This window comes from Moschus berezovskii, chromosome 5 (genome assembly GCF_049115385.1).
Source record: "Moschus berezovskii isolate FMDL1 chromosome 5, NW_MosBer_1.0, whole genome shotgun sequence".
Taxonomy (NCBI): domain Eukaryota; kingdom Metazoa; phylum Chordata; class Mammalia; order Artiodactyla; family Moschidae; genus Moschus; species Moschus berezovskii.
Genome location: NC_142464.1, coordinates 68,211,816 through 68,238,677, shown reverse-complemented (window position 1 = coordinate 68,238,677; position 26,862 = coordinate 68,211,816). Strand labels below are relative to the sequence as shown.

General features: G+C 35.4%; 1 protein-coding gene across 10 annotated transcripts in view; it reads right to left on the bottom strand.

Annotated features, from left to right (window-relative positions):
- N4BP2 (NEDD4 binding protein 2) overlaps nt 1-26,862 on the bottom strand; it is a 71,316-nt gene that overhangs the window by 12,751 nt on the left and 31,703 nt on the right. For 6 of the 10 annotated variants that reach the window (XR_016037439.1, XR_008687123.2, XR_016037440.1 and 3 more), the window contains exons 12-17: nt 25,086-25,204; nt 20,489-20,627; nt 15,179-15,367; nt 14,044-14,212; nt 5,738-5,861; nt 4,266-4,341 (exon numbers count right to left, since the gene is read on the bottom strand). Coding sequence is in view for 5 of the 10 variants with exons in the window: in XM_055435162.2 (XP_055291137.2) it covers nt 4,296-4,341; nt 5,738-5,861; nt 14,044-14,212; nt 15,179-15,367; nt 20,489-20,627; nt 25,086-25,204 (786 nt within the window). In the remaining 5 variants the exon portion in view is untranslated. Of the gene's footprint in view, nt 1-913; nt 4,342-5,737; nt 5,862-14,043; nt 14,213-15,178; nt 15,368-20,488; nt 20,628-25,085; nt 25,205-26,862 lie in introns of those variants that run through there. The other 4 variants (XM_088836295.1, XM_055435163.2, XM_088836294.1 and 1 more) reach the window with 1 other exon arrangement.

Genomic DNA, 26,862 nt, shown 5'->3' with positions numbered 1-26,862 from the left:
AGCATCAGGGTCTCTTCCAGTGAGTCAGTTCTTCACATCTGGTGGCCAGAGTATTGGAGTTTCAGCTTCAACATCAGTCCTGCCAATGAATATTTAGGACTGATTTCCTTTAGGACGGACTGGTTGGATCTCCTTGCAGTCCAAGGGACTCGCAAGAGTCTTCTCCAACACACAGTTCAAAAGCATCAATTTTTCAGTGCTCAGCTTTCTTTATAGTCCAACTCTCACATCCATACATGACTACTGGAAAAACCATAGCTTTAACTAGATGGACCTTTGTTGGCAAAGTAAAGTCTCTGCTTTTAAATATGCTGTCTAGCTTGATCTTGGCTTTTAATTTTCTTTTAAAAGAAAAGCTTTTCTTTTTCTTAATGGAGCAAGGATCTTTTAATTTCATGGCTTTTCATCACATCTGCAGTGATTTTGGAGCCCCCAAAAATAGTCAGCCACTGTTGTCACTGTTTCCCCATCTATTTGCCACGAAGTAATAGGACAGGATGCCATGATCTTAGTTTTTTGAATGCGGAGTTTTAAGCCAGCTTTTTCACTCTCCTCTTTCACCTTCATCAAGAGGCTCTTTAGTTCCTCTTCGCTTTCTCCCATAAGGGTGGTGTCATCCTGGTGGAGTGGAGTGACAGAAGTCCTCTGTCTCATCCTTTTGTCTGTCCTGCTGGTCTTTACTGGTCCCTAACCATGTATGCTTTTGCAAATCAAAGCCAGGAACACTCCTTTGATTTTCCTTTCTGCTGATCACATCCTTCCCTTGAAGTAATGGAAGAAAGGCCTAACTGCTTAAATGGAGGGGAGGAGGAGGGAAGCGGAGATTGTGACCATGTGAAATATTAAGTTACACATCAAAATATTTAAACCACTAACCCCACCACACCAAATGAAGGATATCCTCACACTGAGCAGTGGTTAAAGTATTTTATTAAATTAAGTATGTAATTTGCAAATGGTTTCATAAGAAATTTTAAAAGCAAAGTTATAAAACAGTTTCAATAAAAAAGTACAGAGTTAACAGCAAAATTACATTTTCTTTATAGTACAAATAAAAGGATTTTGTTTCTAACAGACTGTTTGAAAATCTTATATTCTCCAACTGACAGTTACAATATTATATTTTAATGAGAAGTCTCATGGTTAATTCTCAATCATATGTTAATAAATGGGTTCATCATTTGGACCATAAAAGTCATTTGCTCAACTTTAAGGAAAACAATAAAATTTGTCATCATATAATGTGAGGTTATAAAAAGCTCTTCAGGATGTAGATGTGTTCTAGCCTTATTTCTCTAACAAATTTTGCAAAGAGACATTAAGTAACACTGTAAACTTGAATTACATTTAAAAATAAGCACCATTTACATACATTCTACCTAAACTTACTTTTTAAATGACAAGGTTTTTTGGCCACACAAAACATTTAAATCTCTTCTCTTTACCATGTAAATAAAAATAAGCAATATTTAACCACAACACAGAAAAATTATCAAACTTCACCTCAACTGCACAATGAAAAAGCAATTGGAAAAAACAGCACACACTATTTTTGTGTCTTTTTTATACATTTTGTCATTTTCTTAAATTGAGAGCAGTTAAAACATTGTCAGAGCAATTTCCTGAGTTTCAAAGTTTCCAATTTCCAGCTCAGAAATAACCAAACTTGCTATTATACATGTCTTTTTTCTAAGCATACAAACACTTGAATTTAAAAAGGACTGGAAACAATCCAACAGAATTATTTAGCTTTTCTCTCCAAAATGTGTTATAATACACAAGACACTTTAAAAGTGTTAAGTTGGGGTTTCTACTATACAGTATGTCCCACATTTAAAGGCCTTAGAATTGCAGGCAGTATTGAAACACTAATACACTGAAGAAACTTCAACTTGAAATAATAGAGATACATGAACAGCCAATGAATGTAAGACAAAATACTTCCATTTCTCATGTTTAAGGAAGGAAATGAACAGACTGAAAATACTGTTAAGAGTCCCCTCTGTCCAACCCCACTTTCCCTGTGGTTTCCACATTAGTGCTCATCTTCCCCCTGGGAGATACCGATAAGAGACTATTGAAAGAATATAATTGTTACTATAATCTTCCAAAATTACAGACCTGTTATACTTTTAAAATATTAATAACTTTGCAAAGAGTCATTCTAGTAAGTGAATACTTACTTCTAGTAAGTATATATTAGCACAAATATACCAAAACATACACGAAAACTCTGATAAGCCCCACATTATCTTTAGTTTTGACACACAGGATTTAGAAATGAGTAAAAGAGAAAACTTTGATAATCCTCAAACTCTGTTTACCTTTGGCATACAGGATTTAGAAATAGGCAAAACAAGAAAAGAGCCATTATAAAATTTTCTTTCATAATTACATTGCTTAAACTATGCTAGATAGTGGGATAGAAGCCAGTTTGGTACTAAACAACTTTACAAAAACATTTATAATGTTCAAAATTTCTCCATATATTTATGAATGATGATTAAGAAGAAATGCCCTAGATTTACCAAAATAAAGCATAAAATTAGAGTTGGTACAGTTCAAAACATAGGTTCTTTCATTTGATTTCTGCCCACAAAATACCTCACCTCTTGTTCTTTTTGACTGCTCCCATATTAATCATAATTTTAATAACTAATATTGAAGTAAAGTCTAGTTGAAGCACTCAAAAGTGATGTCTTTTTTTAAACTGGGATGAGGAAATATAAAAACACAGAAAATGAGTATGCAGCTGCACACACTCGAATAATTCTAGGTTTTAGTACTGTTATACACATTTCTTAAATCATATCAATTTATACACAGAAAAGTTTTATTTCATTAACAGTTGTAGTTTTATAATTAAAGTTATTGAAAGGAATTATTTTTAATGTATACAACTCTTCTAGATCTCACAAAAAACATATGCCAAACTGTTGGCATTTTTTTTTAACAAATTACCACAAACTTAACAACGTGAATAATACTTCAACACCAGTCACTAATTCTAAGTAACAAACATATATTTTTATGGAAATAAATTCAATGATATGGCTCTTCTTTTACAAGCATGCTTTCATGATATATAAAAACATGTTTCTGAATTTTATTTTCATTAAAATGTCTGTTCTTCTTGGAATTCTTTCAGTAACAGCGCAATCCTAAATCCTATCACCTCTAGTCCAAATAATTTTTAAGCTTATCAAAAATCAATATAGTTGTTTGCTAAAACTATGTATGTTGAAAATACCCTTCATATCCAAAGTCAGATTTATTTAAGCCAGCATCTCATATTGGAAAATTATACTTTATAACACTAACTTGTGTAAAGGAAGTTACAACTGACAAGTATACTAACAGGGCTCTTTAAGCTGACCAAGAAAAAAGATGTCAGTGAAAGTTTCCTTTCAGAAAGTTGGTTCTTTTTAAAAATAAAGGTAAAAAACTTTTAAATTGTAAGAATTTATTTTATGATTATATCAAAAATGTTTTCAATATCTGTTTTAAATTAATAGGATTTTGATCTACTCTAGTTTAGAAATTACATGCCTCAAATACAAAATATAGCTCTTTAGTACTATCTTCAATAAATATCACTTACACAGGCAGTGCTAATAAGACTAGGAGTAGTTCTAGAAGACAGCAGCACTCCTTCTTTGAAAACGTGTCTGCCTATGGAAGGTATAAAACTGTAACATAATCTCAGACCCCAACTTCACTTCTAGGAAATGTACACATCCAGAAAGAAGGAACAAAAGGTAAGCAATCACAACCATATACAAAGCAGAAGTGCAACAGAGTGTCTTCATTCCTGTAGAATACAGCAAAATGATTTCTTGTATTGTTCTGAAATCACAAAGCACTCAAAGGTTTCTGTTAGATCTCCTTTCTTTCAGTACTACTACTACTACTACTAGATCTCAAAGCACTTTAAATACCTCTCATAGAAGCCTTTAAGACTTTACGAAATGTCAAACAACAATTAATATAAAGGTAACATTTTCTGTCTGAGAAAGTATCAGAGCATTTCAATCTTTAAAACCACAGCTGATAATTTTCTTAAACATCTGGTAATCAATAAAAATTCTCTTTAATATCTTTAATAGATAATATATTTGGCATTTGATTCAGTAAAAATTAAACTTCTCTTGAATTTTGAAAAACATCATGTTTTTCTGTTTATAACTGGACATCACTACTAATAAAACATACATTTACGTAATTGACTAAATCACTGCAAAGAAAACTAATTTTAAGCTACAAACCTTCACACTTTTTAGTCAAGGATGTTTATTTTACTTTAGCATGACTTTCAAGCACCCTGGTTTAATTTCAGAGAACCTGCAAAAATGAAAAAAGAGTTAAAGATAAAAATTTCAAATTGATTAAGAAATATATCTTGTAACCAATTCTAAGTGCCTATGCTAAACATAATATTCACTATCAAAGCACTCTCCTTTAAGTTAAATCAAGGACTAATATCTATGCTTGTGTTCTTTTTAATCTACTGTCAAAATAAATACATGACAAAGCTGGGGATTACTCTTAACAGCAGTTACTGCAATTTAAGATTTTTAAAAATTCTCAAGCCTGACTCTGATGTTAATGAATAACAGTAAGCTGTATGAAGGATATGATGATGTCTGAATTACATTCTCTCTCTGCATTATAACAGTACCAAGAAGAAATTTCCATAGGTAAGTCTGATTTATCAGAACATGAAACTCCCTCAGTGTGAAATTTAAAGAAACACTACCAGTCTCTAAAACAGATGATTAATTCCAATATGATAATGTTCTAGCCTATTTCTTTTGTAAAAGTAACCTTAAAATGTCATCTGTTTTCATGCTCAGAATTAATGCTACCACTTTCTACAACATAGCCAACATTGTATTACATGACATAAACAAAACAGGCTGCAATAAGTAAAACTAGAAGTAAGGAAAGGAGGGCACTGGGATTCCTCAGGGAATCTATCCGTCAGCAAACCTTTCTTCTTGGACTTTTCTTGCCAGTGGCTGTTACTGAATAATAATCACCTAATGAAAAAGGACATTTCATATTTGCCAGCTAAGACCAATAGCAGCACTTAATTTATGAAGATGTATAAATTCATAACTGACTAGAGATTTCCACTAAAGTTTAAATACATACAAATTATAACCACATTTTAGCAGGAACTCCAAATTCTTCCAAAATCCACAAACATGTACTTCTTTTCAAAAGAATTAAACAATAACCTTAGGGTGCGAGGAAAAGGGGACGACAGAGGATGAGATGGTTGGATGGCATCACCGACTCAATGGACATGAGTTTGAGTGAACTCCGGGAGTTGGTGATGGACAGGGAGGCCTGGCATGCTGTGATTCATGGGGTCACAAAGAGTATGACACGACTAAGTGACTGAACTGAACTAAACTGATGATACGGATAATCTATCTTGAATAATATAAAATATATATATATACTTATTTTCTTTTAAATTTTAAATTCATGATAGAAATAGTTTTTTCAAATGATTACTTAAACAACAAACGATTTTTCTTTCATTTCTGGCTTACTAGACATCATAAATCCAGAAAGGATATTACATATCATAATTTAATTATGAATTTGTGGCTAAAATCAGATGGTTAAATTTAGTAAACTATCTTAACAAATTGTTCTGAGCATACTATTAGTGTTTACTATCTGCATATGGCAACTGCCATTATCAATAACAGAAATCTATACTCACCTAAAGTTATGGCTTGTGAGGTATTTAATGACAGCTGGTTTGATGCGAGCAACTCCTCCCTGGCTGTGGTTTCCTCTCCCCGTTATCACAGAGAGATAGGGCTTGCCACCATTCTGCTTAAATTCTGTTACAACAGGAATTGGAACAGTTAAAATTTATCTTACATTCTCAACAGAAAACAAACCTTTACTCAAACACATATAAACTTGTTTTCATGAGGACTTAAAGATTTATTGCTTCAAAAAGTCCTACACTGATGTTTTTAAATGTATGTTTCATCTATACTTTTAAGTTTGGAAGTTTCATAGCAATTGATCCACCTAAAGACTTGAGGGGAACTTCTGTGGGGAGAGAGACATGCATGTGCTACCAGAATTTCTCTCTGAAATAATGATGACAACAATAATATTAATGATACTGAACAATTATTACACACATGAAGTCAGGTATCACTTTAAGTGACTTACATTTATTAACTAAGAATCTTTACAACAACTCTACTAAATACTCCGAAGTCAGACAGCTTTGATCTTTATTATAAGCAACTCTGCCACTAAATGACTGTTTATTAGGACCATGGACAAGTTTCTTAGCCTATCTGTGCCCGTTTTCTTGTCAGTAAAATGGGGTATAAGGCAACTGCTTTATACGCTATCACTCTCAGGAATAGCCATTAGCAAACCCACTAATTATAGCATGGACTGCAGTCCTACTGTTAAAGATAATCAATTATTAACTTAAGAAAGTCTTCCAAATAGATGATTTTAAAATATTAAATGAACCTGAGCCTCTTAAATGACCACAGCTCCTGCTTTGGAAATGAGCCTGTGAAAATCAAGTATATAAATCTGAAAGTAACAGCTACAATAAAATAGCAACAACAAAAAACCTGTTTATAATAAGAATTGATTTCACAATTCAGTATATATTTGCTCCTCAGTTTTAAATAGCAGAGGTTATGACCTTTAGCATAAAATACATATACCCATAAATATTCCATACTCTGTTCATTAAGTTGCCATAAGACTCTGCTGCTGCTGCTGCTGTTAAGTCGCTTCAGTCGTGTCCGACTCTGTGCGACCCCACAGACAGCAGCCCACCAGGCTCCCCTGTCCCTGAGATTCTCCAGTCAAGAACACTGGAGTGGGTTGCCATTTCCTTCTCCAATGCATGAAACTGAAAAGTGAAAGTGAAGTCGCTCAGTCATGTCCAACTCTTAGTGACCCCATGGACTGCAGCCTACCAGGCTCCTCTGTCCATGGGATTTTCCAGGCAAGAGTACTGGAGTGGGTTGCCATTGCCTTCTCCGGTCATAAGACTCGAGCAGATCCACAAACATTGTTTTTCAAGTCTCATATCTCCAAGGCAATATTTAGTCTGGAATTAAAGTGGACGCGTTGCTCTTGTATTTATAATTCCTGTTTAAACTCATCTAAAGCATTTCTCAGATTTCTTATAATTTCAACTATAAATATTTCAGTACATATTTTAAAAGATAAAGACTCTCTAAAAAAACATAACCACAATGTCACAATCATATCTTACAAAGTTCCTTAATGTTTCTAAAAATGGCTAAAAATTTCCCCCAATAGTCTCAAAAACTGTGATTTGTTTCAATCAGGGTTGAAACATGTCCACACATTGTACTTGGTTGATATATTTCATAAGGCATCCCTGGTGGCTCAGACAGTAGAGAATCTGCCTGCAAAGCAGGAGACCAGGATTTGATAACTGGGTATTTGGTTGATATACCTCTTAACTTTTAAAAGGTTCTCCTTCCCCCGGTGTGATAGGGTTTTTCGATTTGTTGGAAAAATGAGATCATTTATCCTAAATATTTACAGTCTGGATTTTGTATCCCCATGGTGTCATCTAACATGTTCCTCTATTCCCTACACATCTGAACAAAGCAGTTCAGTTCAGTTCAGTTCAGTCACTCAGTCGTATCCGACTCTCCGCGACCCCATGAATCACAGCACGCCAGGCCTCCCTGTCCATCACCAACTGCCGGAGTTCACTCAAACTCAGGCTTTATCTGCTTCTCGTTATTTGGGGGCAGAAAGTTTCATGGGTAGTTGTGGTATATATATTTCAATAGGAAGACACAAAAGGGTCAGATATTTTTTAAAAATAATCCATCCCTGATTTTGACCATCATCTTTTACGACTACAAGCAATGTGGGACAGAGCCACAGATTGTTCCCCTGGACACATTTCTGTTCAAAAAATACTACCATCTGGTGATGACCAGCCATAATTACAGGTCACCACAGGTAGCATGAACAGATGGGCTTTGGCTTCCAGAGAGAGCCTGTATCTTGGGTCTGGCCAAGTATCACCTTAAACAAGTTATTTAACTCTTTTATTCTCGTAATGTTTTCTACTGAAATCAAATTCACCTAACATAAAATTCACGATTTTAAAATGTACAATTCAGTGCATTTTAGTACATTACAATGTTGTGCAACCATCAACATGATCTAATTCCAGAACATTCTATCATCTCGAAATTCTGTGCCAGTTAGCAGTCAGTCTCCATACCTGGCTTTCCAGTCCCAGAAAACAATAATGAACTTTCTGTTTCTATGGATCCTATTCTGTTGCTGCTGCTGCTAAGTCACTTCAGTCGTGTCCGACTCTGTGTGATCCCATAGATGGAAGCCCACCAGGCTCCCCCATCCCTGGAATTCTCCAGGCAAGAACACTGGAGTGGGTTGCCATTTCCTCCTCCAATGTGTGAAAGTGAAAAGTGAAAGTGAAGTCGCTCAGTCATGTCCGACCCTTAGCGACCCCACGGATTGCAGCCTACCAGGCTCCTCTATCCATGGGATTTTCTAGGCAAGAGTATTGGATCCTATTCTAGACAATTCATATAAATGGAAATCATATAATATGTGGCCCTTTGTATCGGCTTCTTTCACACTGCACAATCCTTACAAAGTTCATCTGTGCTGCAACATGTGTCAGCATTTCATTCCTTTTTACGGCTTAATTATATTCCACTGTGTCAATATACCACATTTTGTCCATTCACCAGTGGATAGACATGTGGGTTGTTTCCACCTTTTGGCTATTATGAACATACATAAGTTTCAGAGTGGATGAAGTGTGTTTTCAATTCTCTTGTGTACAGCCTGGGGCCAGAACTGCTGGGTCATATGGTAACTCTATGCTTAACCTTTCAAGGAATGTCAAACTTTTCCACAGGTTGCACCATTTAACATTCCCACCAGCAATACATGAGGGTTCCAATTCTCTGTATCCTTAATAACACTTATTAATTTCCATTTTATTAAACTTACTAAGTCATCAGTTTCCTTATCTATAAAATGAGAGGAATACCTACTCTTTATTCACTTACTCAAAAGGTTTTTAAAGTGTTGAATGGAAAGCAGAATATACAATAATGATTCAATAATTATCTTTGACTCAATTTTTGGCCAAAAAGATGGACATTTAATTATAGGGACTTCCCTAGTGGTTCAGTGGTTAGGAATCCACCTGCCAGTGCCGGGGACATGGGTTTGATTCCCAGTCAAGAAAGATCCCACATGCCATGGAGCAACTAAGCATCGCAACTACTAACGTCTGCACACCTACAGCCTGTGCCCCATGAGAAGAAAAGCCACTTCAACGAGAAGACAATGAGAAGCCTGCGCACCACAATGAAGAGTAGCCCCCACTTGCCACAACTAGAGAAAGCTCGCATGCACCTATGAAGACTCAGCACAGCCCCCATGCAAAAAGTCAACTATATAAGAAGCTTTCTATAAATACTGTGATACACAGGAATACTGGCAGAAGTTTTTAATAGGCAGCCTAATTTAGTCTGAAAGTCAACAAGCGGTAACATAGACAAACATAAAGAAATGGAAGAGAAGCAAAACACAAGACACGGATGAAAACGCAGGGCAGAAAAAACTATGCAGGGATGTGGGGATTTATGCTGAATGAAACATGGCAACCTTATCACAGTGCTAATTATGTAAAGAGTCATTCACGATCATCTATTCTACTAGATGGCAAACTCCATAAATATGGGAATTGTGTGTCTTTTTCACTGCTTTATCTTTAATATCAAGAACAGAGAAAATCATCAAGTTTTTATTGAGTAAATGATGCATTCATCCTCTATAGACGAAATATTCCCTTATAGTACTTCTATATAGGAATTTTTCTTTTCTCCAGATTAAATAATGTATTTAAGCTGCTCTTAAATTTTCTCTTCTAATCTTCGTTGCTGTTTTCTAGATTTTCTCCAAGTTTTTCAAAATTATATTTAAAAAACAAGTGGGGGAGGTAAATCCTCTACTCTATCAAAGAATGTCTGCTAATAAACACAGAAGGAATACAAATTATAAAACACCATTATGGAACCACCAAGAATACACAGAACTGTGCAAAAAAGATCTTCCCTACCCAGATAATCACGATGGTGTGATCACTCACCTAGACCCAGACATCCTGGAACGTGAAATCAAGTGGGCCTTAGGAAGCATCACTATGAACAAAGCTAGTGGAGGCGATGGAATTCAAGTTGAGCTATTTCAAATCCTGAAAGATGACGCTGTGAAAGTGCTGCACTCAATATGCCCGCAAATTTGGAAAACTCAGCAGTGGCCACAGGACTGGAAAAGGTCAGTTTTCATTCCAATCCCAAAGAAAGACAATGCCAAAGAATGCTCAAACTACCACACAATTACACTCATCTCACATGCTAGTAAAGTAATGCTTAAAATTCTCCAAGCTAGGCTTCAGCAATACGTGAACCATGAACTTCCAGATGTTCAAGCTGGATTTAGAAAAGGCAAAGGAACCAGAGATCAAATTGCCAAAATCCACTGGATCATCGAAAAAGCAAGAGAGTTCCAGAAAAACATCTATTTCTGCTTCACTGACTATGCCAAAGCCTTTGACTGTGTGGATCACAATAAACTGTGGAACATTCTGAAAGAGATGGGAATACCAGACCATCTGACCTGCCTCTTGAGAAACCTGTATGCAGGTCAGGAAGCAACAGTTAGAACTGGACATGGAACAACAGACTGGTTCCAAATAGGAAAAGGAGTACATCAAGGCTGTATATTGTCACCCTGCTTATTAAACTTATACGCAGAGTACATCATGAGAAACACTAGGCTGGAGGAAGCACAAGCTAGAATAAAGACTGCCGGGAGAAATATCAATAACCTGAGATATGCAGATGACACCACCCTTATGGCAGAAAGTGAAGAAGAACTAAAGTGCCTTTTGATGAAAGTGAAAGAGGAGAGTGAAAAAGTTGGCTTAAAGCTCAACATTCAGAAAACGAAGATCAGGGCATCCGGTCCCATCACTTCATGGCAAATAAATGGAGAAACAGTAGAGACAGTGGCTGACTTTATTTTTCTGGGCTCTAAAATCACTGCAGATGGTGATTGCAGCCATGAAATTAAAAGACGCTTGCTCCTTAGAAGGAAAGTTATGACCAACCTAGACAGCATATTAAAAAGCAGAGACATTACTTGGCCAACAAAGGTCCGTCTAGTCAAGGCTATGGTTTTTCCCGTGGTCATGTATAGATGTGAGAGTTGGACTATAAAGAAAGCTGAGCACCGAAGAATTGATGCTTTTTGAACTGCGGTATTGGAGAAGACTCTTGAGAGTCCCTTGGACTGCAAGGAGATCCAACCAGTCCATCCTAAAGGAGATTAGTCCTGGGTGTTCATTGGAGGGACTGATGTTGAAGCTGAGACTCCAATACTTTGGCCACCTGATGCGAACAGCTGACTCATTTGAAAAGACCCTGATGCTGGAAAAGATTGAGGGCAGGAGGAGAAGGGGACAACAGAGGATGAGATGGTTGGATGGCATCACCGACTCAATGGACATGGGTTTGGGTGGACTCCGGGAGTTGGTGATGGACAGGGAGGCCTGGCGTGCTGCGGTACATGGGGTCACAAAGAGTCGGACACAACAAAGCGACTGAACTGAACTGATGGAACCACCAATAAAATAACTGATTCAGACAAGGATCATAAATGGATGCTAAAATCATAAGGCAAAATGAGAACAGCTGTATGAAAACAGTTATTCACACAGTCACAAAGAATCAATCAGCAAAATTTACTAACTGATTGGAAAGGGAGAAAAGGTACATTTACAAAGCAAAGTCTGATATGATAGAGTTCCATATCTCAGCTAAGAAATCAAACTTAACATCACCAATAGGGGAAAACTGACCATATATGTCTTCTAATGAGTTCACCAAGGATGACCTAACATCACCTATGCAGCATTTTTACCAAGAAAATTTTAAACTGAATCTAGCCGTGAAGAAACAATCAGACAAACTAAAATTGTACGACAATCTATCAAACGACTGACTTAGAATCTTCAAAAATGTCAATGACATGGAAAACAAAAATTAGACAAAGGAACTACTCTATATCACAGGAGGCCACTGACTTGGGACCATCAACTGGAACATGTGATACATGACTGGATCCTGGATTGGGGGTAGAAAATGGCACAGCTACATAAGACCTTTACATACAACTAGAAAACATTAAGTATGGCCTATACATTAGACAACACTTTGTTAACAATGTTAAATGCCTTAAAAGTGATAATGTATTGTGATTATGTAGGAAAATGAATTTGTCCTCAAGTGATAAACATGCTGAGGTATTCAAAAACAAAGCACCACAATGTTTAAAACTTATTCTCAAATGGTTCAGCAGAAAGCAATTTTAGAGACAGAAACAAATGTGGCCAAATGTTGATGACTGATCAGTCTACAATTCATTCAACTTCTCCGTGGGTTTTAAATTTTTCAATTATAAAAAGCTAGGAAAAAAAGATAGTGATAAGAGTAGACATATATGTTGATATGCAAACTAAAAATGCCCATCAATAGAGAGATGGGCACATTATGACATGGTCACATAATACTATAAACAGCAGTTATAATTTTTTAAAAAATCCATTAAGATGTGTAGATCTTGAAAACTAGATTGGGTGAAAATAAGGAACTTGGCTGATGATACAGTGTGACACCATATTTGTTCATTTTTTAAAACTCACAAAAGGAATATAAATAGACTAATGATGAATGCAAACTGAAGAGTGTTCATTTCCACCAGGAAGGTAAGAAAAAAAATAAATAAATAAAGAAGCACATACAGTAAAATGTTACCACTTGTTACTGTATACCCATGGGTACAGAGGTGTTCTTATTTTACTCTGCAATCTTTTCAACATGGTTTGCCTGATAAAAAGATGAATTCTCAACCTTTTATATCAATTATATTTAATTAAGTATTTAACTAACAATACAACTGATACGTGTTGAACTGATAAACGTTTATAACGTATAGTATACAACTTTCTAAAATATATATAAAAATATATTTTATATATATATATAAATATATAAAATATATAAAAATATAATATATATATATATAATATATATAAAAATATAAAAATTAAACAGAATACAGCTATCAGTATGATGGAACCACAAGGAATAACTGAGGCTTGGATTTTATGTCTCCACAATAAAATGGAAGATAAAAAGAGAGTCAAGTTAGGAATTCAAAATATCCTAGCAGTGGTAAAAGGAAATGATTCCCCAGTATTAGATGATTCCCTAGTATCAGTCTGGGTACTACAAAGATTGAATTTTCCTAAATGCTACCATCTGGTGATGAAAAGGAAACAAGACAATAAAACAACAAGATACTTTAATGTATATAAAGTACATAACACGATTTTAAGAGGCAGGCAGTAGCTTTCCTATTGACCTGCAAAGACTAAATACAAGCAGAAAGGGAGAAGGGCACAACATTATAATGCAAACACTCAGAAATCCTGAATTTATGATAATTCTATAAAGATGCTATCACCTTATTTACTTCTGTATTTTATTAAATATCTGTTGAGCAACTGACATCTAATAAGTATCTAACAGCTCTAGTAAATGTCTACCAACAAAGATGTATAATATTCCTGAAAGGTCCAGAGAATTCTCAGATTATACCATGCCCTCCCTTTGAGGCCCAAAAGTTGGTTTGATATATATACATGCCCAGTATAACAAAGGAACACAAACATGACTGAAGCAGGAAAATAAAAACGTTAATGGCCAAGGCAGTTAGAATTCCTTCCCAAGGTTTTCTTGAAGAATGAGGCTAATACAAACATCTATCAGTGTGGCACACATATCGTTAGCCTTCACATTCAGACTCCCTGGAATTGCAAGTTATATCAATATAAACAAAGATATACTTTCTATTGAAAATGTGTCATGACTACAGTCCTACCTTCAGTTTTCTGCTGTAAAACTGTCGTCAAATGTTCTATAGCCTCATCCACATGCAGCCCATGGAGGTCTAGAACATTCTGTGGCAGTAGGGAGGCATTGACTTTCTCAAATATCTCCACGGCAGCAAGGTGATTAGCTTCTTTTATCTTCTGCTCATGGAGACTACCCTTTAAATATAAACATACCACCAGTGATCACTTTTCATATCTGCTACTTAGTAGGCAACGAGAAAACAAACAGTGCCCCCAGTAAAAAGAAGAACCAAAAAAAAAAAGGAAAAATTAATCTAAAATTTTTAATGCAACGGGCTAATATGCAAAAATGCACCAAAAATTTAGGTGGATTTCAGTGAACTAATAACATAGTTCTTAAACTACTGGATCATCATTTCTAACACATTCTCTGATCCAAAAATCATAGAAGAGGGACACGAATAAACAACATCCAACTCAAGAAGGAATCCAGTGGTTTACCTTTTGATAATCCTGAGTCTCAACCCTCTTAACAACTTGGAATTACCCCTGAAGCCATCCCTTAAGGTCTGCTATTGTTGTTCACTAGGTAATACCAGTTTAATACTTTTTCTGCTCAGTCATAAAAAAGTAAGCTACGTGGAACCACAAGAAAACAAAAAGTCAATCAATCAGGTTTCTTTTAATAATATGCCAAATGGGGTCACAATGAATCGGACATGACTGAAGTGACAGAGCACATGCATGCCAAATGAGCCTAGGTAGAAATTCTATTTCCCTGAAAGATATTAATGTAACTTTATTTTTCTGACTATGAAAAGTGATACCTAACTAAAAATTCAAGCATGATAGAAAGCACAAGTCCTCTGTAATCCCACCTGGGACGGTCAGTACTAACATTCCACTGGGTTTCCTCCATAAAACTTGTTAACCGTTTAGAAATAGTACTGAATGAGAGAATCCAACCTAAAAGAGATTAGGGACTGTTGGAATTCTCAGACCATACAGTTCTTATGGAATAGGCTACTTTACATCACTTATAGATTATAATCTACATTCCCCAGAATAACTTCATCTAGTCACAGTATGAGTATTATCTCCTTCAAGATTATTCAGATATCATAAATGACAAAGAAAAAAAGAACTGGCTTTCCTCTTTACCTGCTGGGCATAAAATGTGGCAACGTTTTTCTTCCCCATCTGATAAGCTTCTTTTGCCTTGCTGTAGCATTCCATCCTCTTCTGCTGGTTCAGGAAAGCCTCTGCCCTGTAGTCATCATACTCTGGGTACTCAAAGTCCGGGAAAGATGGTTCACTTGGTATATCTTCAGTCTCTTTCAATTTCTTTGCCTGTAAGGTGTTACACAATAAGTACAACCCAAAGAAAAGGAGAACACACAATCTTTACCTTCAAAATCTGTACATGAAAACTGGGCTCTACTAATTTTTATCTTTCTTCTTAAAAAAACAGACAATATTTCCCTACTGTCTTCCTAGTAAGTCATGCACTTGTCAACCATCATTAACTTTTTCATAACATAAGGGTACTCCATTTTTAACCACTCTCATCTAAGGAGATGTTAAAAAGTTCTCTAAAACTATGGAAATAAAAAAAATTAAGCCAAAAGAGAGAATATAAAATATTCAAAGAATAACATTCATTTATCTAATGCAATATCATTTGCAAACCCATTCATAGGGTCAGTCCAATCACTGAAGGAAGTAATGGCATATTTCAATTTATATTTTAAAAAAACCAATCAATAAAATAATTGAATAATATTCTTTTGAAAACAGAAGAGCATATAGAGTGACCATGCCTGATAGTAGGTAAAAAATCATAAGGAGGTGTATAGGGCAGTTTTCAATCAATTCAACCAACTAGCGACTATGATAGTGTTGACTTTTTGAGCTTTCTGAAATATGATCAAGTAGGTGTTACCCATATGGAAACTTAAAGAAACTAAACTAAATAACTCTAATTTAAAACATGAGATTATGAAAATAATTACACAAGTTAGCCTCAACACTAAACCAAATAGAAAAGGATAACATAAATGTATCACCACATTCCTAACTCATTACTAGGGTCAAAAATCTGTAAATATATTTTTATTTTTGTAGCCAATACCCACGACTCTCCCTTACCTAAGAATATTCTAGGCCCTACATCCTTATGTCTTGCTCACTAATAATCATACTATTGTTTAACTATTTTATATTAATGTTTAAATAGTCTATGAGTATATAGCTTGCATCCTGGATAAAACCAAAGATTTTTCAGAGAAAGGACTGAAAAAAAGAAAACACTTTTTATGACCTTTGAAAAGCCATAGTGCCTAATACTATACACATAAACATTTCATAGCCTTAAAGTCTCTATTGGTATTTATACTAAAAAATGCAAATCACATTTGGGTCTCTGGGAAGAGACCCTTCATTTCTTATTTTTTAAAAAAGAAAAAAAACAGGGAATTCCCAGGCTGTCCAATAGTTAGGATTCTGTGCCTTCACTCCCTAGGCCTGGGTTCGATCCCTATTCATACAAGCCATGTGGCAAGGCACAAAAAAAGAAAGGAAAAAAAACAGTATATAATAAGAGCTACTCTCATTTTAAAATAAAACCAAAATTTATTTTTATATCCCTTTCATAGTGATATGGTTTACTATAACTTCACTAACTAGGGCCAAGTGAAACACATGCTTCCTAAGAATTCACATAATTAGTATCACTTATTCTCTTGAAAGCATGATGCACTGTAATATTAAAACCATTTCCAAAGGTAACAAACTTGCAAATTTCATTAACAACTAAAGGGAAAAGGTACTAGTATTAACAAAACACAGTTTTAAATAAATGTTAGTTTCTTGAACAAAACCGGGAAACCAAAATGTTGCCAGTATCATGATACTCTCTTTTAGTATCTCTGGTCCTTTAAAGTCCTGGGATATCAAAAACAGACTATTCTGCTCACAAATCTTAACAATATTTTTATCAGTGTTGTGACATCTGCCTACATTTTTTTGAGAAAAGCTAAGGATAACTTATCTCCAGTATAACTTATTCAAATTTATGTTTTGGCCAACGTGTACACAACTCACAAATTCTCCTTTCTTGATTCCAACATCTTCTAACCATCTCCCACTTTCAGCAAGCACACTTTCCAATCACTTCCTTTACTGCCATAATGACCAAGAGTGCCTTGCTCTATTATCAAGAGAAAAAGTAATCTTTATTCCCAGTCTGGCACCATCATCTTGTACTCTTCGAATCTTATAACATACTACACTTATCCATGATGAACACAGGCGTCAGTGGTACCACATACTTCCTGCTCCATGTACACACTAACAGATCACATACCACATCTACCCATGACACACACAGCCATCAGTGGTACCATACTCTTCCTGCTCCATGTACACACTAACAGATCACATGAACACCAAAAATTCAAATTTTTGATTACCCAAGTCCTATCAGCTAAATTCTGGTGAAACAGTCAAAGAAAAAAATGAGCACACAAGTTTATCCATGAGTGGTCTTATTAACAAGTAAAGCAGGATGACTGACCACTGCTTAAAAAAAAAGTCTAAAACTAATACAAGATTAATATATAAAATCAATTGTATTTCTATTTGCAGGGGACGATACAAAAATAAAATTAAGAAAAAAATTTCATTTACAATGGCATCAAAAAAATAAAATATCTAGAAATAAATTTAACAAAAGTCATGTATAACTTATATTCAAAACTACAACACACTGCTGAATGAACTTAAGAGGAACTAAATAGATTGAAAGGTACTTCCACATTCACAAACTGGAAGACAGTATTGTTAAGATGGCTGCTGCTGCTAAGTCACTTTAGTCGTGTCCGACTCTGTGCGACCCCAGAGATGGCAGCCCACCAGGCTCCCCCGTCCCTGGGATTCTCCAGGCAAGAACACTGGAGTGGGTTGCCATTTCCTTCTCCAATGCATGCAAGTGAAAAGTGAAAGTGAAGTCGCTCAGTCATGTCCGACTCTTTGCAACTCCATGGACTACAGCCTACCAGGCTCCTCTGTCCATAGGATTTTTCAGGCAAGAGTACTGGAGTGGGTTGCCATTGCCTGTTAAGATGGCAATACACCTCAAATTGGGCTTCCCTGGTGGCTCAGAGGTTAAAGCGTCTGCCTCCATTGCGGGAGACCTGGGTTCGATCCCTGGGTCGGGAAGATCCCCTGGAGAAGGAAATGGTAACCCACTCCAGTATTCTTGCCTGGAGAATCCCATGGACGGAGAAGCCTGGTAGGCTACAGTCCACGGGGTCTCATAGAGTCAGACACTACTGAGCGACGGGACGGACGGACGGAACACCTCAAATTGATCTGCAGACTCAATACAATCCCCATGAAAATTCCAACTGACTTCTTTGCAGAAACTGACAAGCTGATCCTAAAAGTCACACAGAAATGCAAGGGGAGCAGAATAGCCAAAATAATCTTGGGGGGGGGGGCGGGGAGAACATAGTTGAAAACTCACATTTCTCAATTTCCAAACTTACTACAAAGTTACAGCAGTCAAGACTATGGTACGGGCATAATGACAGACATACAGAACAATGGAATGAAATTGAGAGTCTAGTAAAAAATTTACAGTCAATTCATTTCCAACTAGGGTGCTAAGAAAATTCAATGTGGGAAAAATAATCTTTGCAACAAGAGGTATTGTGATAACTGAATATCCATATGCAAAAGACTAAACCTGAACCCCTATCTTACACCATATACAAAGATTTAAACGTAAGCACTAAAACTATAAAACTCTTGAAAGAAAAGAAAACTTGGGTATAAGTTTGGTGACCTTGGATTAGGCAACAGTTTCTTAGGTATGATACCAAAAGTACATCCAACAAAAGAAGTGAATTGCCCGTGATCAAGTTTTAAATTTTTGTGCTTCAAAATACATCAGCAAAAAAGTGAAAAGACAACCCTTGGAATGGGAAAAAGTCTCCAAGTCATATGTCTGAAAAGGGACTTGCATGTAGATTACATAAAAACTCATTCGACTACAGAAATCTTTTTTAATTGTAATGGGCTATTAATCTTCCCTGGTGGCTCAGAGGTTAAAGCGTCTGCCTCCAATGCGGGAGACCCGGGTTCGATCCCTGGGTCGGGAAGATCCCCTGGAGAAGGAAATGGTAACCCTGGAGAATCCCATGGATGGAGAAGCCTGGTAGGCTACAGTGCACGGGGTCGCAAAGAGTCGGACACGACTGAGTGACTGAACAGAACGGAACGGATGGATATTAATAGACATTTCTTCAAAGAAGATATAATAAGCACATCAAAAGATGCTCAACATCACCAGCCATCAGGGAAATGCAAATCAAAATCACAATGAGATACCATTTCTGTATTAACTATGTCTTTTATTTCTTATATTCTGATGCTTTGATATGAGGCTTTGTTAATCCCTAGAGACAAAGCCCCCACTTTAGGGTTAGCTAATCCCTAGAGATTGGAAACAATTCACTTGCTGGCACATTTTATACATGCAAACCATCCAATCTAGAACCCATACCCACAACTACTTCCTTTATGGGCTCTCACTCTCTGGCCACCATTCACATACCCTAATCACCGAAGCCAGGTACCAGAAAACTAGGAACAGTTCCTGTGCCCCAGAGCCTGCTGAATTTATTAAAACCAGCCAACCCTGAATCTACTTATTATCCTGCTTTGCCAAGTCTTTCCCACAGAAACCACAAAAAAAGGCTCTTGCGCACATTTCCCCCTTCTCTCTTTGTCTCCTCGACCCTGGTGCTTCCTCATGGGGCTCTGGGTGGTAGGCCATACCTCCTGCTTCTGTAACTATAATAAGCTTCTTCCTTCATGTCATTTCCATGCCTGGTGTCTTACCATACCTGATTAAAACAAATCCCAGGTATCCATCAAACAACTTCACTTCTACTCAGATGGCTTTAATCAAAAGGACAAAATGATAACAAAGTGTCATAGAGGATGCTGAGAAATTCTAACCCTCATACACTGCTGATGGAAACGTCAAAGAATGTAACTATTTGGGGAAAATGCTTGGCAGTTCCTCAAATGGCTAAATGTTTCTGGGCTTCCCAAGTGGTTCTGCCTGCAATACGGGAGACCCAGGTCTGACATAGTTATGCTCTAAGACCCATCATATTGCATTCCATAGTTATTCAATTAAACCTCATACATTTCATGTGTAGTCTACACAAGAAAAGTTACAGAAATTCAACTGTTTGTCATGTACAAAGACACTGAAGGAAAAAATATAATCAGCTATAAATTCATTATTTTGAGCAGATATTATTAACCAAATATGCTATCATTGGTTAAATTTCCAATCTACAAAAAATGGTGAGAAATAAACATTAATCTAACAAATCAATTATGTTTCATACATAACTATAATTTACCATTATTGTAAAAAACTAAGAAGCTCTATACCTTTTTCTCCTTAGACTTCTGTGCAGTATAAGAAGTGATATTCTCATTTTGGTGAACAAACTCTTGTGCTACCACTGTTTTTACAAGGTCTTCTTCAAGAACACAATTTAGAAATTGCACTGTGTGTTCTAATGAATAGCTGTAGAGAGTTGAAGTACAAATATGAGGTCAACGAATGAAAATAAAAGTTATGTGGAAACATTAACAAAGGCAACCTTTAAAATATCTTAGAAGAATATGAAAAATTGGCTCACTTCTTAGTTTTAAAAATCAAAATTAAATGCTCATTGTGCATCTCAAGACTCAAGAATGAACAGAAAGTGTAAAGTTAGAGGTTCTCAAAAATTAATTTTTTAATGGATATCCAAAAGTAACATATTAATAATTAATTCATGTTCATATCTTTTATTCCAGAAAGATTTTCCACAACTCTTTCATCTTATCACCCATACTTAGTCCCCTTTTGAATTCACACGTTTCAGTTTCCTTCATACATCAAAAACGGACAATAGATCTTTACACTGACATTGTCAAATTTACACTGTCAAATTTCACGTTTTACTTAAACCATGGGGTTCCAGTCAAAGAAATTCTAAGCAGAGATATAGAAAGGAAAAAGTAAAAAAAAAATCCTACCTCCCACCACTACATTATTTAGGCATATTTTCATGGTGATACTATATTATGTGGAATATGAAATTCTATAAAAATTGACAAAAGCCTGAAACACTCATGTTCCCATAACCAAAGAAACTCATTCCAAAGTAAATTATAAATGGTTTTATACTTATTATTTTTTATGGCTCTGATCTCTTCCAAAGGCTAGATAATGAAGAGCTGACCACAAAGGACTATTTTTGAAATGCAATAGTTATGCAAAATACAGTGATATTTTGCTATTCTTCAATTTATTAAAGCAACCCCTGAAGTGGAATCATTTGGGACTACCAATTCCACTTGAGCACTCCCATCTTACTGCCTAACATATACTCAACAAATAGGAGTTTCTTGGGGTCGCTAGAAACTACCAGAAATTTTCCACATCCTAACTGGTCCTTAAAATCACCTAGTTTGCCCACTTTTAGGGCTGGAAGCCAGTCTCCACCACAGGTGTTGTTAGGAGTATATGGCTCTGGAAGATTACACTGCAGGCATAGAAAGCAGTAAGTAACTGACTGAACCTACCCTTCTCATCAGGATGAAGCTGACGCTACTGCTGAGACAAGTATCGAGCTGCTGGCAGACAAATGGAGGATCACTGAATATCATACCACCTACCCTTGGGACCTGACTGGGCAATCATTCTGAGCACTGAAAGGAAATACTCAGTCTTCTAACCTCACCTGGCACCCCCAACTCTGGGTAGTTTCACATCAAACCTTCTTGCCCTAGGTTCCCATAGAAGAGAGTTGCCATATGCCAGCACCAACCCTCCTAACCCCCAATGCCTGGGGTATTTTAACACATAATTCTAAGAAAACAGCTGCTCAGGTAACAAAAATAAATTGAAAATTTGTGGACTGAAATAATACCATGAAAAACTTGATTCAAGTGACATATTTAGAACTCTGCATACTCAGCAGAGAATATTCTTTTTCAAAAGCACCTTCATGTAATATTTATAATAACTGATCATGTATTAAACCACAAAGAAAATTTCAAATTCCCAAAAGCAGGACTCTTTCAGACTGCATTCTTATACCCCAACACAAGAAAACAAAATAAACAGTAATCACCACCACCACCACTACCATCACCACCAAACTATCAATCCACTAAGAAAATTTCAAACTCTTGGATGAATGAGAAACTCAAAGTGAATTAGATTATTACAGAGAAAAATGAAAGCACTACATATCAAAATCAAAATATTACATGTATATATCAAAAACATAATACAGAGAAAAATTGATACTCTTGAATATATTGTTATTAAATACTGAAAGGAAACAAACTAACCAAAGAATTGAAAATATGTCAACAAATTTAACGAGAAAGGAAGCAACAAAAATAGAAAGCAATTACCAAAAATAAAAGCAAAAAAAAATGATTAGAGAATATAAGACAGGCTTTGATCAACAAACCAAGAGCTTGCTCTTTAAAAGGGCCATTCTGACAAACAGCAAAAACAAAGAAAACAGAAAAAAAATATATTAGGAAAGGATATGATCAAATATAAAACAATAGTTTTAATTATCACAGAATATTATATACAACTTAACAATAACAAATCTGAAAATTAAGGTAAAACTAATGGTTTTCTAGAAAACAAACCACCAGAAGAGACTCACAGGGGAAAAAAATGGCAAATATTTGAATAAAGCAATACCCTTAAAAGGTAGTGAAAAGTTCTAAGACTTCCCTAAAAAGGCACAACCCCAGAACTTCAAGGTACTAATTTATTTAAATTTTCCAGACCAAGTTGCTCAGTCGTGTCTGACTCTTTGTGACCCCATGAACTGTATCCCTCTGGGCTCCTCTGTCCGTGGAATTTTCCAGGAAGGAATACTGAAGTTGGTTGCCATTTCCTTCTCCAGGGGATCCTCTTGACCCAGGGACTAAACCTGCGTCCCCCGCATTGCAGGTAGATTCTTTACCATTGAGCCACCAGGAAAGCCCTTTTATTAAGCCAAATACCAAATAAAACCCTAAAACCAAATCTGACAAAGATAAAAAAGAAACAGAAAATTACAGACTAATCTCACTCAACAACTGTTGCAAAAAGCCTGAAATCAATTCTGATATTGCATTAAAGGAAAAAAACAAAACTATGAGAGAATTTTTATTCTAGAAATTACTAGTGATTGACATGAAATATACTAATAAACTAAAGGAAAAAATCTGTATTAGATTCTCCAAAGAGCCTACAAAGGCACCTATTTAAAACAACTCTTGCTAAAACAGAAATTTAAGGAATACATTAAGATCAAAACTATGTATTACTCAAACCAGAAGTATTCCTAACATAGCAAACATCAAAACACACTATTATACTACAATATTGAAAATAAAATTTAGGATCAAATGGCTCAATGGAATCAAAGAGTCAAGAAAAGAAAATGTATATTTGAGAATGTAAGAAATATTAGTGGTTATATTTTGTATCAGTGTGTAAAGATGACCTATCTACCCAGTTTATTATTCGGAAAAAAATTAAGTTAAATCTCTACTTCATACTAAACACACAAAAATGTTAGGTAAATTTTTTAAATTTAACTATTAAAAATACTGAACAATGGTCGAAGATTCGGGTGCAGTCAAATATATAAATTAATAAAAATAAATTAAGGGCTTCCCTGGTGGCTCAGTGGTAAAGAGTCCACCTGCCAGTGCAGGAGACACAGGTTCGATCCCTGGTCTGGGAGGATCCCACAGGGCCTTGGAGCAACTAAGCCCATGTGCCACAACTACTGAAGCCTGTGCTCCTCAACAAGAGAAGCCACCGCAATGAGAAGCCTGCATGCCACAAGCAGAGAGCAGCCCCTGTTCACCGCAATTAGAGATAAGCTTGAGCAGCAACAAAGACACAGGACAGCCAAAACTAAATAAATAAACAAAATTATATATAAAGAAGTTTCTTTAAAAAAAAGCAAAAAAGCAAATTTAAACATAAATACTGGAATAAATATAGAATAAATAAATTCCATAGTGTTGGGGTAGGACTGATTTTCTCAAAAAGAGTTAAAACTCCAAACCAATAAGGGAAACAATTTTCTGATAAAACATGAATTAAAATATGTATATGACCAATGAGATTTCATCAAGAAAATTTATTATATATATTAACAAAGATAACTACACATAATATATAAAGAATTCTCATAAATGTAGAAAGAAATACAAAGAGCCAAAAGAAGACAGGCAAAAAGTAAGCAATTTAATAGAAAAAGAAATCAATGGGAAAAATGCTCATCCTCACTAGTAGTAAAAATTTAAGCAACAATGAAATAATTTTCCCACCAGACTGGCCAAAAAATTAAAGATTCTTAATGTTCAGGGCAAGTTACACAATCAGCGCATATAAGTAATATGGAAAGCCCTTATAAAAGGAAATTTGGCATTAGGTATAAACATTTTTAGTGTACCTACTCTGAACCAGCAATTTCACTTTTAGAAACTAGCTTAAGATAACATTCACCCATGCACACAAAAATGTATGTTCAATGTTGCTCAGTGCAACATGGTTTCCAGCTTTTCTTATAGTCAAAAAGCCTGTAAACAGAGCATGTTTAAACAAACTACAGTACTTTAAGAAATCATTTTCAGAGTACTATGGAATACTCTGTAGACATTAAAGAGTATTTATTCTGTCACAAAGTATGGACAGAAAAATAACAGCAAAACCACAAAATAGTACATAAAACACAAATAGGTACACATGTGTACATATACTTAGTATATGAACATGAGAAAAAACTGAGGAGGAATATGAACCAATTGACAAAAACGCCTCACTTTCTACATTATTGCATTTAAATGGTTTATAATACACCTGTATTATTGTTATCAGAAAAATAAAAGTAAGAGATTAAAATGTATGACATACACTTTCAATCACATCACAACAGAAACTGCAGACAAGCCTTCTAGTACTCACTTGTGGTCCTTGAAAATGTCCACCAGGAAAGTTTGGTTAATGGCTGGAAATATCTTAAAGAGTTGCTTCTCCTTTAGTTTAGTGGAACAATCTTTCTCAAACATAAGCGTCTCCCTTTTCTAAAACAAACAAAAAAGACAAAACTCATTCTTACGATGGAATTTACAATACTAGTTACGCTGATCCAAAAGCACGGCTATTTCATTGCAAAAACACTAATAATTTAAAAGCAACCACAGACTTTCTTCATTGATTAAAGGCTGAAATTAGTAATATAAGCATTCTTGCACTGTTTATTTATATCCCATTTTTTACTAAGTATTTGAAACTGCTTATTAATACACACACACAATCACACATATACTTATATGTGTGTGCATGTGTATATATATACTCTCACATATGACACACCTAACACATGTGCTATGTCGCTCATTCGTGTACAACTCTTTGCGACCCTATGGACTGTACCCCGCCAGGATCCTCTGTTCATGGGATTCTCCAGGAAAGAATACTGGAGTGAGTTGCCATGTCCTCCTCCAGAAGATCTTCCCAACATAGGGATTGAACACAGGTCTCCTTCATTGCAGATGGATTCTTTACCGTCTGAGCCACCAGGGAAGTCCACATTCAATCATATATTACACATATAAAAAGGATGAAGTATATACATATAAACAGAATATAAATAAATGAAGAAATCAGAGAGTAGAGAAAATAAAGGTAAGAATACAGGACAAAGCTAGCAAGAAAATTAGTATAAATAAATGCATGCTACAAAATCCTATACAATTGCTAAAGCTGAGTCACAAATTCAGTTCTGAGCTTCTCAATGGCCAAAGCAAAGGAGGAAACAAAGATTCTCAGTGTCCATGAAATAAAAACAAACCAGCTGCTCAGGAGAAGAACAGCTTTTTCGGGTACTGAGACCTGAGAGAAATTTCTCACATGGGTCCTCATAAAAGGGACACTGTGTGATGCTGTGAACAATGTCCTTAAAAATATATTCTCCTCAATGGGCAGAAACTACAATGTACAAATGAGTTGCAAATTCAGGTTGACAGAAAAATCACCATTAAAATTTTTTTTTCACGAACATATTTATTCCAAAGAAATTGTTTGAGAATTGCTAATTGTTATTTTTTCAAAGTCATATTTGGATTGTTTAAATTGCCAAATAGGCTTTTATAACATGTGCTAATTTAATTCTAATTAACGATTATAGTAATCATTTGTAAAGGGATTTCTAACTCTAAGACAATTTGTTGACATTGTGATTTAACTATGTAATATTTTTGTTTATTCCAAAAGTCCTAGTGTCTAAAAAATAACTTCCTATAAAATTTCAAAGGGTCTCTGAAAATGTAAAAATTACAATAATTTAGGATAATCCTAGAATAGCTATTGGTTTTTAAACCTAGCCATATTTAGGCCATTTATAATACAAAACAACAACAAAAAAAAGAATCACAATAGGCGACAACCTGACCAGTCAAAAAGACTGGTGAAGCTGAATATATCATACCACAAGAGTGATGAAAACAAGCCACCTCAAGAATTTTAAATATTTAACATCTTATTTTAAGATATATATTATAATCTGATCTTACTAAAAAATTCAGTGATTTAAAAAAAATAACCTCAGTGATCTGATTTACTAGCATCTGCCAGGTCATAGAGTATCCCTAAATTACAAATTCTAAGGTCTTATCAATTAACTGAAAGCAGCAAGGAGATCAAATCAGTCAATCCTAAAAGAAATCAACCCTGAATACTC